This window comes from Siphateles boraxobius, unplaced genomic scaffold (genome assembly GCF_051911475.1).
Source record: "Siphateles boraxobius isolate OS27281-9 unplaced genomic scaffold, OSU_SipBor_1 130, whole genome shotgun sequence".
NCBI classification, from domain to species: Eukaryota; Metazoa; Chordata; class Actinopteri; order Cypriniformes; family Leuciscidae; genus Siphateles; species Siphateles boraxobius.
The window spans coordinates 13,881,956-13,896,454 of NW_027508734.1; the positions used below are offsets into that span (position 1 = coordinate 13,881,956).

Below are 14,499 nucleotides of genomic sequence, written 5' to 3' on the forward strand. Positions count from 1 at the left end.
CTGTTGGATGTTCTCAAGAGTTTATTAGGTTATGTAATGAAAAAGGGCTGTTCTTCTGCAGTGTAGTGTTGCATTCGTGTAGTCAGAGCTCCAACTGGGATTAGCACGATCAAATTATACTATAAAAATAGGTATAGAGACATTATTTGAACTGGTGTTATGACTCTTGCATTGAGTGAAATATCTTGTGTTCATGCAGGTTTGTCTCACTGGTGGAGTTGGAGCGAGATCTTTTGCAGGACGTCTCTTGGCAACTCTGATCCTCATCGTCACAGTTCTTGCTGCCATCGTCTGACACCTTAATAATTGGCATCTGCATACATGCACATAGTGGTAGTATAGTATGCTAAAAAAAATTGTATTCTACAAATCACTTTAAAATAGGGCTGGTGATGTGGGCTGGTTTACACCACCGTTAAAAAGTTTTGGGCCAGTAAGACATTTTAATGTTTTGACATTTTAAAGTTTCTTATGCTCACCGAGGCTGGATTTATTTGATCAGAGATACCGTATTTTTTTTTTTAAAGCAATAACTACATTAGTTTACATGAACTAACAATGAAAAACACTTCTAAAGCATTTATTAATTTTAGGTAATGTTAATTTCAACATATACTAATACACTTGTAAAATCAAAAGTTGTTTCTTTTAACATTATTTAATGGATCTGAGATAACATTAATCAACAATGAACAGTTGTATTTTTATTAACCATACTTTACAAAGATTAACAAATACAGTAACAAATGTATTGCTCATTGCTAGTTAATGTTAGTTAGCGCAACCTTATTGTAAAGTGTTACAAAGTATTTATTTATTTAAACAACAACAACAAAAAAGAAAGAAAGAAAAAAAAACTTACTGACCAAATTTTTGAACGGTATAAGTAATTGTTTTATTTATTGTTTATGTCTTTATATCTCACACTTGCATATTTATTTCACATATATGCGACTTTATTTCTCATATCCTCCATTATGCGACTTTGCTACTTTATATAAAAATTGGGAGTATGTATCACAACTACAACTGAATTTATTATGACATAAAATATTACAATATGACTATTTCTTATATTTTTTTAATGAAGAAATAAATGTATTTTTTCAATGTAAGGCAGAAACGGGCATCCATAATATATCCATTTTAGTCATAACACACAAAAAACAACATAAATAACCCTAATGTAGCTGAAGAGGCATCACAAAAAGCTCTATTTAATTTTTGGATTTTCCAACTGAAGGAAAAAACAGGGTTTGCTTCCCACCTTCAAGTTATTGTTGTTTCCCATTGCCTCCTTTTCTCCAAAACTGTAGCCAAGCTGGTCTGATTCATTGACATTAGTGAACAGAGCTCTGCTTTCACATGGAGAGAAACCCTGCAGTACAAACAAAAGATAAACATGGAACAATATTCTCCTCAAAATCTGAATGGATCATACCGAAAGCCCTGTAAGATTCTGTGTCTCTTTTCCCGTCCTGAATCAAATTAGCTTCTGCTGCATCTGGGATCTGCTCAATGTCTTGAATGGATTCTGTTGGTTAAGGTCTATTTAATCACATTTGACCTGTGCATTTCAGATCTGCTCACAGAGAGGTAGAAGAACCAAGTATCCTTAGCTGGATATGTGGTGTTTCTGTTATGTTAATGCTGTGTTCCAGACAGGTTTTTGAGCACGTAAATCACGATTTCAAACCACGACTCACGACTTTGTAGCGTTCCAGGCCAGTCACGTCAAACTACCTGAGCGCAATATATACCTATTGTTTCAGAGACACATAAAATTGTAATACATAATCGTGTGTGCATTATTATCATTATTATTTTATTATTAATTTGACTGAAACGTTACATTGTCCTAAAGTGTATTCTCACCGTGTGGGTGGGTGGTGGGGGGGCTGGGGGCTGCCATTGTTGTTTTGTATGGTTTCGCGGGCTATGTGACGTCAGAGCTCGTAACTGGGAGTACATCGACCTAGTATGAGTTCACGGGTGGGAAGTCACGGGTTTGACTGCCGTTCCAGTGCACTTTCACGGGAATAAGGTTGGAAAACAGGTTACAGGTTGCCTGGAACGCGGCATAAGCATCACTATTACCACTACTTATACTTAGGGTATGTGATGGTAACACTTTATTTCAATGGTTCACTTTAGACATTCTACTAACTAGAAGTAACTTTGTAGTTTCTAGTTAGTAAGTTTCTAGTTAGTAGAACTCTGTCATTCTACTAACTAGAAGTAAAAAGTACGTCAACTAACTCTCATTAGTATATAGAGTATTAGTAGACTGTCTGCTTAATATCTGCTAACACTTTATTTAGATAATCCCCAACAGACATTCCACTGACTATAAGTAACTTTGCAAGTACTTTTCAACTTATTCTACTAACCCTAACACATGAGTGTTAGTTGACACGTAGTTGCAAAGTTAGTAAGTAACTTAGTTACTAGAATGCCTAAAGTGGACTTTCGATAACCTCAGTGATTTGTTCAAAATCTTTAAGTATTAAACTTTGGTTGTAACTTATCTCACAACAGTTGTGCTACAGATTTAAATTATACCTCAAATCAAATAGCTTTTGGAAATGCAGTGGTCAAGCTATGATTTTCAACTACCCACAACACTCTAGCATCATGGCGGAGAGTTTTGCATTCACATTTTCAACACTGAAAATGCCATAAAAATAGTTGACATTCATTATATTTTCTTTTTGTAATGTTTATCTTGTTTTGAGTAAGCATAACTTAAATCTCAGAATTTCAAAGCAAAATGGTTAATTTTACTGATTTAAAATAAATAAATAAATAATGTTTCAGACTGCTTAATTCAAAAGAGTTCCTTCGTTTTTCCAAGGCAGACGGTTTCCGTATTTCTGAATTTTTCAAGTTCACTGATTAGTTTAAGTATTTCTGTAATGTGGCTAATTGAAACCATTCTCAACTAAGCAGCATGCTCATTTTGTTGGCTTGAAAAATCAAACAAGAACAATAGATGTTTTGTTCAGAGGAATAAGCTCCTGATTTTTGCATTGCAATGTCCGCCCGCTGTCAGAAGCATAGCAGAGTTTGTAGGAGTGGAGCTATTTGGGATCTCGGCTGGTCGTCTGACATTTTCAGAAAGCTTAGAATAGACATTCATCTATCCCAACCCACAGAACTGGCCTCTAATCAGATCAGATGAATGTTTTGATGTTTCTAATGGACAATAAAGTCTTACTTCAATACTGGTGGTTCTACACACAGTCTTCAGCTTTCTCTCTGGATCAGGCTCCTGTTTTCTTTGATCGTTTATAACCTGTCCGTTAAATGGGGCAAGCCTGTCTCCAAAGTAGACATAAGTATCCCTAGAGACAACAAACAAGAAAATATGTGCATTAGGGCACTTGCATTTACACTGTAATATGCATAGAGTTGGGTGTGTGTGTGGTGTATGTTTACATGCATGTATTTTTCATGGGAATATGCCAATAGATCAGAGGATGGACTGATGGACTGTTTTTGAATACACTATAAATAATAATAATGATGATTTTTATTATTTGTTAGAGGTAATTACACATGGATTGGGGCTTTTTTTAATATTTTAGAATACTACTAATTATTATTATTATTATTATTATTATTATTATTATTATTATTATTATTATTGAATAAATATAATAATACAAATAATAAAAAATGTATAACTTAATTTAAATGAAAATTTTAATAATAAATATTATTTTAATGAATTATGCTTATGTTATTTAATTGTTTCATTAAGTAATTTCAATACTTTAATAATAATAATAATAATAATTTTTAGCTAACCCATATAAATAGTTGTAGTATAAGTAGAGTTGTAAAGTATAGTACAGTATAAAGTATAGTTGTCTGTATAAACATATTATTATTATTATTATTATAAAATAATAGAAATATAATTATTATCAAATAATAAATCCTGATTATTTTATTACAATTTTAATAATACATATTATTTAATTAATTATGTTTATTTAATTTTACACTTTATTTATAAATGTATGCATGCTTTATGGGCTTTCATTAAATGATGAACCCTTATATTTAACTTTTAATGTAAATTTTAATAAGTATATCTTGTAAACACGTCCTAATATACAATTTAATAAATAAAATCTTTATTATTGCATCTGATATAATAATTATTGAATTATTATATAATTATTATTATTGCATTCTGAATGTTTTCAAAATTTCAAAATGTGTCATTTTTGCCTTAGGGTCAGTGAAACTCTGAAATACTGTCCCATTTTGACCAGCAGAAAGATCCTTATTGTTGAGGCCTGTGTTAGAACAAAATAAAACAGTTGAAATGAGCTGATTATTACCTGTGTAAATCCTGACCAACAGTAGCACCATTGTCGTTGGACTGAAGTTTGTTATCACCCACTTGTAGACCCTCCTCGCGTGTGGCAACACACATTCTCCAGAAACTGCTTTCCTGTTCCAGAGGAACCATCAGAACAGTCAGACAAGGGCACTACTATTTCTTCATTTAAAAAGTCTGTTAACAACCCCCCCCCCCCCAAAAAAAAAAGAAATACACGGTTTTACAGCTGAAGTAAATGTGACCATAATAGCTGTGCTTTATTAGACCATGAACCACATCAGTGACCTTTACAGGGCCCCTCTATATAGAGCTTCAATGTTTCATAATGAACTAGATGAGTGTTTAGCTCAGAAAACCGAAAATTGTCAAGTGCTTGTAATTTTAATTTGAACAAACTTTCCAAAAAGGCCATCTTTTCAGCGGTACCGTATTGCTGTGCACTGAATGTTCTGTCTGTATGAAATACTCAGATGATCAGTTATGAAACATTATATCCCATATCATCATACATTTCGTAGGTAACACTTTACAACACTTTTCCTTACAGGGTCCCTTTAGTTAATGCGAATAAATGCATGAACTAATATTAGCTAACAATGCAAAATATATTTGTTACAGTATTAATGTTTGCTATTAAAATACAACTGTTAATTGCTAGAACAATTCATATTAGCTCTTAAATTTTAAAGATTAATAAATGCTTTAAAAGTATTTTTCATTGGTAGTTCATGTTAACTAATGGAACCTTATTGTAAAGTGCTACAATTTGTGTACAACTTACTCGCAGAAAGTGATACACCATATTTGAATGATATTTATTTTCTGCAGTATTAGTATTGTGGCATCATCTATTTCAGATTGATCTGACGCCAAAACTGACGATGTTTTTTTTTCTTGTCTACGTTGTCCGTTCTTGGTCAGAATAAGTTACAGAGTATATCAGCATTTGAGCCACAAGTCAAACATCTGGCTAGTAGTCCATTCTGAACATAGTCTATCTCCTATTCATAAAGCCCCAGCAGTGCCATTAGAGTAAATGTTGTTACAACACTTTTTATATGTTGTGCAAAGGTCACAGAGTGATTTATCAGTATGTTATGCTTTAAGACTTCACAAGAATGTCCTATGTGAGCTGTATGAACTCTGCGTTCTGTGTCTCTCTGTATCACAACAAGCTCTCTTTTGTGCAGGAGTAATGAGTTGGGCAGAACCACAGAATCTCCCATCACACCAGCCATGTGATAATGATTCATTTCCAGGAGAGATCCCTGTGATCCCAGGCAAGCCAGAATTAACATTGGGAAACTTTTGAGAAATACTCTGACATTCTCAGATATCATCATAATGAGACAGTCTCTAAAAGGTCTATAAGTTACAGGCTTATAAAAGATTATATGTATGCTTTTTTTTCTGCAGTGAAATTATTGTGCAGTGCATTTTTGTCCATAGTCATTTTCTTAACCCATTAATACCTATTTTGTTTTTGTCAAGTCACACTTCTTTATACAATGCAGATTGTCTCAAAGCAGCTTCACATTAATAAACGGCAAAAATAACAGTGTTAACACTTCAGTGAACGCATATCTTTCGATCAATACAAAATAATACAAAATTGAGCAAAAATATATATATTTCGTATACGGCAGAATCAATTAAACATGACAGGAAAGCTTTGCATTGTGCAGGCACATTTTTTTGAAAAGCTCTTTCTAAAGTTTCTGGACAATCGTTACTTAGTCCAATTAGAAAAAGAGTGATGGAAACTTAAACGATTTAAGTTTATAAAAAGAGTGATAGAAACTTAAATGATTCAAGTTCTTTCTAAATGTGATAAAAGTTAAAAGACCTTAGTGAGGTTAGACGTCATATTAAATTTAACGCGAATGAAAATGAGGCTGTATAGACATAAAGACTTTCTTTACAATGGCAACTACAAGCATCGTACAAACGTACTAACAACAGTACAATCCACTAACCGCACTGTACTTCTGTCCTTCACAGCCTCGTTTTCATTCCTGATTTCATTAAATATGGTGCTATCCTGATTAAGGTCTATTCTACCTGTGAAAATCATTTCCGTTCACATGTCATCCCATGTAACCAATAGGAAAGCCCAGCTGCTGTGATGTCATCAATAATACATACCTTGATGGAGAAGGACCTCCTCATAGTCCTTTTGGGGCCCTCTTGTCCCTTCTGAGATGCCTGGACACTGATGCTCCTCGTGATGCACTTTTCCGAACTTCCTATTGGCCCTTCCAGCGGGTCCCTGTATCTCTCATCCAGTCCAGCGTCCCAGGGCTCACAGTACCTCTCTTCTGGGCTGGAGGCATCCTCATTGGTGCTGGAGCTACAGATGATGAGCGACCGTGACAGGATGGCCAGTTTCTTGGAGCGCAGTCCCGGTTTCCCCCTCTCCATCCTCTTGGTTCTCCTCCTGTGGTGCAGTTGCTGGTGGTGGGTGTTTCTCAGAGGCAGGATGGCCACAGAGGGAGGTTCTCTCCCAGGATGCATCATTGCTAATGGAGGGGGCCGCTCTGCAGACGAGAGCAATTAGAAAATTCAGTTAGGAGTCCGTTCTGCCATCCTCCTGTGCCCTAAGTGTTCTCAGAAATCAAAGAGAGCTACAGGAGCAGATAAGAGCGTTTTTCTTCTCAGCTCCGTGATGGGAGGGGGAAAAAAAAGAGAAAGTATTGCCCCATGACTGTGAGAGGGAATTTTTACTGTACGCCTTCAAAATGAAGGAAATGTGCAAATGAAATGGATTGCACTGATTCAAAGGGATAGTTCATTTTGGACATTTTGATATCATTACATCATTTACATGTGAAACTCAAGTTTATAATCCAATTATAAAATAGAATCTGATTACACAAATCAATTCAATTTCCATTTATGTTTACGTACAATATCGCCAAAGCATTGTAAACAAAACAAGTAATGACAAGGAAATAATATATATACAATGGCCTATAAAAAAACCCAATCAAAATTATATGGAAGGTGCTAAGGAATTAATAAATATAAAATACAAAATAATAAATATATAGCCATTATGAAGAAGAAAAACTGTAATATATGGATAATGATGGTCTTTAATTATATTGATCAAGGCAGCAGTTAACTGACAAATTAATTTTTCTGTAATTGAACTGAAGGGTAACTGTCTTCCCCCAGTAATAACTGCATTTGATCGTAGTGAGGGAGGGGTCTAAACCTAATGGTTCTTGTTGTTTTCTTTCCTTACAGGCATGACGGGATCTGTCATGCATTATAAATGACCCCCTGCACATACATTAGGAGTCATGTGAGATGAGCTCATATTCACCCTGACATGTGGGAATATACTGTGACTGTTAGCGTCTAAATCGCAATGTACTTTCTGGATAAAGCGCTTGGTGAGAATGATATCATAGTCATCTGGTGGTGATAGTGAGCATTACTGTACCACAAAGAGAAGATTGCATGTGCAAAGTTTCATGACCTCTCAGATATTCATATTTCTCTTTGTCATAGGCCTATCTGCATGAAGGCTTGTGGTCTGAGACCTTTTTAAAACCAGTCAGTAAACTTCCTGCATCGGAGCCAGCATTTGTTCGCTAATATTGCTCCTGTTTTTTTTTTTTTTTAGTCACTGGTGTTTTGAAATGAGAGGAGCAGTAAAGATAGATTATGTAAAAAATATTTCACATAAAAATGTATGAAGTCTTAATGTTATAGATATAAAATTCACTGCTTTAACAATCGAGCTGTATGACCTTATGCCATCGTGCCACTGAGATACAATATCATAGAGACTGCTAAAATATTGTACCATTTTACTGTTTTAAAAATACATTTTGATATAGCTGGAGTTGAGGTTTAAGTTGTTCTGCTACGATATCCACTGTAGCTATCTTACTTGTCAAGGACTTCAAATTTGGTCTGTTTCTCACACAAATCTATCAGACTTCCCTTTTATGCAGTTAGATTGTCTCCTTTGCAGAGCTTCAACCAGTGTTCTATGGAAACGAGCTGCGTGAAGATTCTTTAAAATTTCTTCTGTATTCCACTGCAAATTTTGGCCTATTGTGTATGGGTTGTAACGAAATGAGGGTGAGTAAATTTTCATTTTTGGGTGAACTATCCCTTCAACCATATTGTGAGACTAATAAATTGTCATGCACATTCTCTCCTTCACCCATCACAAATTTATTTGACATTTAATCCATATCACTTTTGCATGAATCACTTATATGGAAAGACATTACCCTCAGTTTTACTCAGATTGCTCATGTGAGAATTAAAATATTTCCTTCGTTTGAAGTCTAGAAACATTATGACCTCCACAAATGAAACTTTATGATAGTTGCTCCCACTACCCAGCAGCTCCATTATTTTCTCTGGCACAGGTTATTCCCAACTTCAAATACTAACAAATGGCCCCAACGTCCAGAAAGTGTTCTAATGTTGTGAGCTGGTAAAGTTTGATAGGTTAATTAGTCTACCGAGAGATCCTTGTCCGGGCTTATTAGCAGCATGGATCCTGACGCAATGAACCGTGAGGCTTTCTGTTCCAACCCAAAGTGAGCAGCCTACATAGACAGCATTTAAAGGCATGGTCGTGCTCCTGATGTAAACTATTGAAGGATGTTCATAAAGGTAGGCGGAATGATTTTTCACAACCCGTTCTCACTGCACTGTTGCGTCGCGAAGAAAAGTGTATTTTTGCCGGCGCGGACTGAAATACATTGCATTAGTGAGGACAAACCGTTAGCGTAAATATACAGAGAAGTAAATATGTAGACAAACCTTAAAAATATCCTGTCGCCAAAGTCGTTGGAATTGTATCGTCTTATAACTTTGTTACATTGTTATGTTGTTGAGCACCTGAACCTAAACATTTCTCAACTCCGAACACGCACAGTAGGCCTAACATGCAGAGTGAAGTACAATAACTGTTAAAAATTACAGTAGGCAGTTACGTTAAGTATAGGGTATGAGTTAGTTGCTCAAAAAATACAAATGTAAAATTAAAATTTTTCCAGTTTAAAAACTAGCTGAAATGTGTAATCAGTATACATCTTACTTTAAAAATAAACACATGCGTGGACAAAATGTAACCAGCAAAATTGTCAAGATCTTGCTTTATGATCCAAATACATCAATGCCCCTAATGTCAGTATGTAACAGAAGCTCAAGATCGCTTTTGGCATCAGCATAGATATAGGCCTACGTGTGGAGGTGGCAGCATAGAGTGCTGCAGGGATGATGTATTTTTGTAGGCAAAAATCTGGAAACAAGTTAGCATTTTGGCACTATCAGTTCCAATGGCCCAAGTTAATGTCTTTTTTGGGTTTTTGGTAAAATGCCTGAAATAAGCTCTGTGGTTAACACAAGTTCTAGATACTATTCTACATAAAACACATCAGTAATACCCCCTTGTGATTTTTTCAAAAGCTTTTACTTGTCTTGAAGGCAGTTTCTAACAAGTGGCTAAATGGGACTAAAGAGGTTGTCGAGGACATTAAGTGTCATCACACGAACAGGTAAACTCATCTACTCACTAATCCGCTTTCGCAGCCTCATTGGACCTGTCCAAATACCCACACTTGCAGTCTTGGCCACTTGAGAGCATGTGCTCGTGACAGGAAGTAAGTGACCGCCCCCGGGTCTGAAAAATGGCAAAGCACACTACACTTAACGCACACTAATGCGCACACTATTAAAGTAACACTATGTAGTTTTTCAAACTTCATTATATATTTCCAAGACCCTTGTAATGGTACATCGACTTACAATAGGTTGAATGACACGTTTGCCATAGCCTGACAGTGTCTGTATTGCTTTTACTGGCACTATGTTACTTCGGGTTTCGGATAGGAACCCGAGCACAAAAAAAACTTCAAAATTCGACTGCTTTACGGCATACGTCACTTCCCCCACTTCCTCAGATTCTGACGTGAGAGCCCAACTAGCGTTTGATACCTGTCTGTATGTTGTTGTCATGACCGAAGCAACAACTAAAAGGAAGAAGGCAAAGGTTTTGTCAGAGGAGACTAAAAGAAGAAAAAGGGAGAGTGACAAATTAAAAGACCGGACGAGGATCACTATTGGAGGGAGAGCAAGACAGTTTGAAGACGGTGAGAGTGTGGCTCTCTCTGCTCGTTCTTTCAGTAACATGCACCCTCTCACAAGCGCAGCAGTCAGTCACCTACAAAGTGTTTATACATTTATAAATAAATCAGGGAGTCAGGGAGCTGACTATCGCGCAAAATGTAAAAGGCTGAATAACATGGCCTGGCCATGTTACGGAATCTATCTGGTCCTCCATTTCAAGTAATGCTAGAAGAGTAGCGAATTATCAATCTTGTAGCTACACTAACATGCTAGTTTACGATGGTTATAATAAATAATCTTTCAGGATAACTATCCTAATGTCTGCAGGCTGATATGTTTGTGTATTTATTTTTCCGGTGAAAGTGTCTTGCCTCAGGCTATAATGCAAATCGATTTTCAAATTTGCAGATTCATCTATGGTAGCTTGATATTATAATATTGACGATATGTGGCTATTAACTACCACACAAACATTGAATTGAATTAGCATATCCGTTATGTAAAACAGTAGGCAATAGGCTACTTTAACGACGCTGTCTTGTAAACGTGAGCTATGCGATCTTTTGACGTTTGAAAAAAATAAAACCCATGAAATTATATTCATATGACATGTGAAATATATGCCAATGTACCTGGGATGAAGACATTTTACCTGGCAGTCTGCCCGCGAGAACTAAAGACAGTATCGGCTTGTCAACAAATGCACACGTGTATCGCCTGGTGTAACCATGACAGATTTTACGACAGTAGTAGAAGACAGTACTGTTTCCCAACTGTAGGGGGACCCCGAGAGCAAAAACCGCAAAAACGACATAGTGTTGCTTTAACTTTAATACTGCTTTGGAGCAGTTTTTGAGCGTATCCCCTCATTCATTACGTTCGGTAACTTACGTGCCCCTATTGTGTGTCATGCCTAGGAAAACTTTCCAGTGTAAGTTAAATTAATTAGATGTTACATATAATTTGGTCGTAAAGTGTTGCACATTTTATTGGTATAGAGACTCCAGAGATTATATGTATTTTGTAAAACGTTTGAAAATTAAGCACCACAATCCCTCAGTTGAGTGTGTGCCATTGAGTAAACAAAAATCGTAAAAAAAAACTTGCAGTCTTCACTTTAACACTTTGGCCAAACTTCAAAAATACATAATGTATTTAGACAAGTGGTCAGGTGCCAAAACCTCAAGTTTATAAGTGCTCATTGTCACAGTTGTAAATATGACGGCGTTCTTCTTCCATGAGGGGGTTTGGCCTCACCGCATCTTTGTTTCCTGGCAGACCGTTAATGTACGCGACACACACGTCTCCCGGAAGTCCTGTAGAATTCAACCAATCAGATGAAGACTTCGAAACTCCTGAAGTGTTTCCAATTTTGTGTGCCATATGCATCAGACATTCAGCCAACGGTCCATGGGTGTGACGTCTGAGGCTGGGAGTGGGGTGATGATAACTTGCAGGTTGGCCTACAAACATACTGTGTAAGTCATCACTGCTGTTCTCTATTAGCATGTTCCCATTGTGGAGAAGGACTCAGTGGAAACAAATCATTCAAAATGGCCAATGAAGTGAGTGAGAGAAAAAAAATATGAAATAAAAATAGTTATGTATGTTATGTAACAGTGTGATTAGAAATCTTACATACTATTTGTGTGTGCTACGTGTTTTGCTTATGTTTGCTTATTGTTATTTCACTTATGAGTAATTTGCCTAGAAGCATGCTAACACCAACTATATTGAAATCAGTTTTGAGTTGGGCTACTGTCTTTGTAGAGCGTTCAAATAAGTCACTTGTGTATATATAGGCAGTATAATGCAAGGCAGTATTTTTGTGAGGTCCTGCACAAGTTAATTCTGCTTCTCTTAATAGACATCTGGATGGATTCACTGTGATGTACTGGCCTGTGTAAGCCTTGTGTCTGCCTGCTTTAGAGTGGAGCAAAAGTAACATATCGGCCAACATCTTTTGCAATCACTGAGATCAGCTCTCTGGCTTATACTAGCACTTTGCTTTAGATGCCTGGGACTCTTTTTTTTACTTTTGCCAACATTTAAACCTAGTATAAATTGATCCTTTGCAAGCATCATAATTATGTTTTTAAAAAGTTGTGTTTGATTAGTTTCGACTTCGAGCTATGTTGTTTGATTTATCTCCCAGAATAAGTGTGTTTGTAGTGTGTAACTAACCTGATGTTGTGCTAAAACACCGTGATTAAAAAGCTAAACTGTAAAATGTAGGTAAAATGGTTGAATGGCATATACACTCTATTTTTGTCATTTACAACGATATTTTCCAACTGTGTGCAGAATCTAATTTGTAGTTATTTCTGACAGTGGCACAGTATGAAATTGTTTCCCACTTGAAAAGTTGACTCAAACATTGATGTAATGGTGCAGAACCGTCATACTGTTTAGTTTGAAAACTTTCTAAAAGAAAAATAGACCAAAATATACACTGGTTCATGACTGTGTGTGTAAATGATGATTTGACAGAAATAGCATTTAAATAAATAAATGGCCACAAAGACTTTTTTTTTAAAGATGTGTTTGTTCCTGTCCTCTGTGATGATCAGACGGACTTTCATCAAACAGAACGAGAACAGAATAATACACGAATCATAATGTGACTGTTATCTCTTTGTTGAAGTATGTTGAATCCAAACTGAGACACAAGAAGAAAATTGAGCTGCGTTTGCCGATGCAAACTTGCTGCTACCATGTTAAAATGTTCCGTGTTGCTGTGTGGTTGCTAGGGTAATGCTCATTGGTTGCTGGGGTGCATAATTGTTGCTATTTGCAAACTAACTGAATATAGTTTAACTAATCTAGATTGCAGATTTCCATTGATTTCCTTTCAGTTTATGTGTTTCTCTGGTTTATTACCCCTCTCACTTAAACACCTCTGTCACTGTTTATGAACATGTAAACAGTTCCCCCTTTAATCAAAAGCATTTGTCAAATTCTAGCAAGCAGAGCCTTTTCTAATCAAACCATTTCCATATTATGCATTGACTAAAAGCCGTCCAAGCAAACCCTGCATTCAATTATCCTGAGACACAACATTCAACTTTTTTGTAATAGTAATACATTGTAGGTTAGTCTCAGAACTGCAATATGAATCAGCGCATGTTGTACTTCCACTGATGCGTTGGGCAGATTGCATGGTTTAGCTGGGAGCCCGTTGATGGATCTGTCTCCATCCGATCTAATTAAGACAAACATTAGTGTCTGAGGTTCAGTAAAGTATTAAATGCACAAGCTCTGGGATTCGCCACAGTTTCGTGGCTCTGTCCTTGCATGTAATGCAATTTTTTCTGCATGTGTTTGTTTGATGCCAGTTACACTGTCCTAACATCTGTTTCTGAGCTCTGAATCAGGTGTGGCTAAACGTCGCATGTAAGTTTCCATTGAAGAGCGATCAAACAAACACTCACCAAAGCTGAGCATTTTGGCTTCTTGCAGTAAAACGATCCGTGTGTTGCGAGTCTCGTCCTGCTAACAGTTGTTTTGTAGAGTATTCCAGAGGGGAAGACGCTGGTCAGTTCAGCATGATAAAAGTCCAGCGCTGAACAAGTTCCCCCTCTATCCTCAGAAATGTCTCTCTCTCTCTCCCCGCTCTCTCTCACTTCGAGTAGTGCCAGAGGCTGTCAGTGGGTTAAGAGGAGCATTTGTAACTGCCGCCTACCCTCCCTTTCCAGCGGCCAGCTGAACACAAGTGGCGTCTCATACAACCGGCCACCAAATCACAATCCTCTTCCTGTCTGACAGTTTGGAAAGTGAGAGAGAGTGACCCTACACCTAGTCAATGCGCAAGCCTTTGTTTTACTGGCCACCAGAGATGCCTGAGAAGATGATTTTCTCTGACTGAATCAATGCATTCTCATAATTAGTTTATAACTGGGTTCATACTTGGATGAATTAAAAAGAATCATTTCTGTTAACATTTACTGGTGTCATTTTAATAAACCCGCATGACTTTCCTTCTTCCTTGGGACACAAGAGGAGAGGTTTTGAAGATGTTCATGCTGCTTTCTTCCATATGGTGTAAT

The 14,499-nt window shown here is 36.6% G+C and overlaps 1 protein-coding gene across 2 annotated transcripts in view; it reads right to left on the reverse strand.

The window, feature by feature from the left end:
- The window catches only part of il16 (interleukin 16), a 39,688-nt gene extending 25,493 nt beyond the window's left edge, over window positions 1-14,195 (reverse strand). The window contains exons 1-6 of one of the 2 annotated variants that reach the window (XM_077227982.1): window positions 13,885-14,195; window positions 6,500-6,891; window positions 4,353-4,465; window positions 3,218-3,344; window positions 1,268-1,378; window positions 211-313 (exon numbers count right to left, since the gene is read on the reverse strand). In XM_077227982.1, the coding sequence (XP_077084097.1) occupies window positions 211-313; window positions 1,268-1,378; window positions 3,218-3,344; window positions 4,353-4,465; window positions 6,500-6,891; window positions 13,885-13,897 (859 nt within the window). In that variant the 5' untranslated portion in view covers window positions 13,898-14,195. The remainder of the gene's footprint in view (window positions 1-210; window positions 314-1,267; window positions 1,379-3,217; window positions 3,345-4,352; window positions 4,466-6,499; window positions 6,892-13,884) is intronic. The other variant, XM_077227981.1, reaches the window with a different exon arrangement.
- Between the last annotated feature and the right edge of the window lie 304 nt (window positions 14,196-14,499).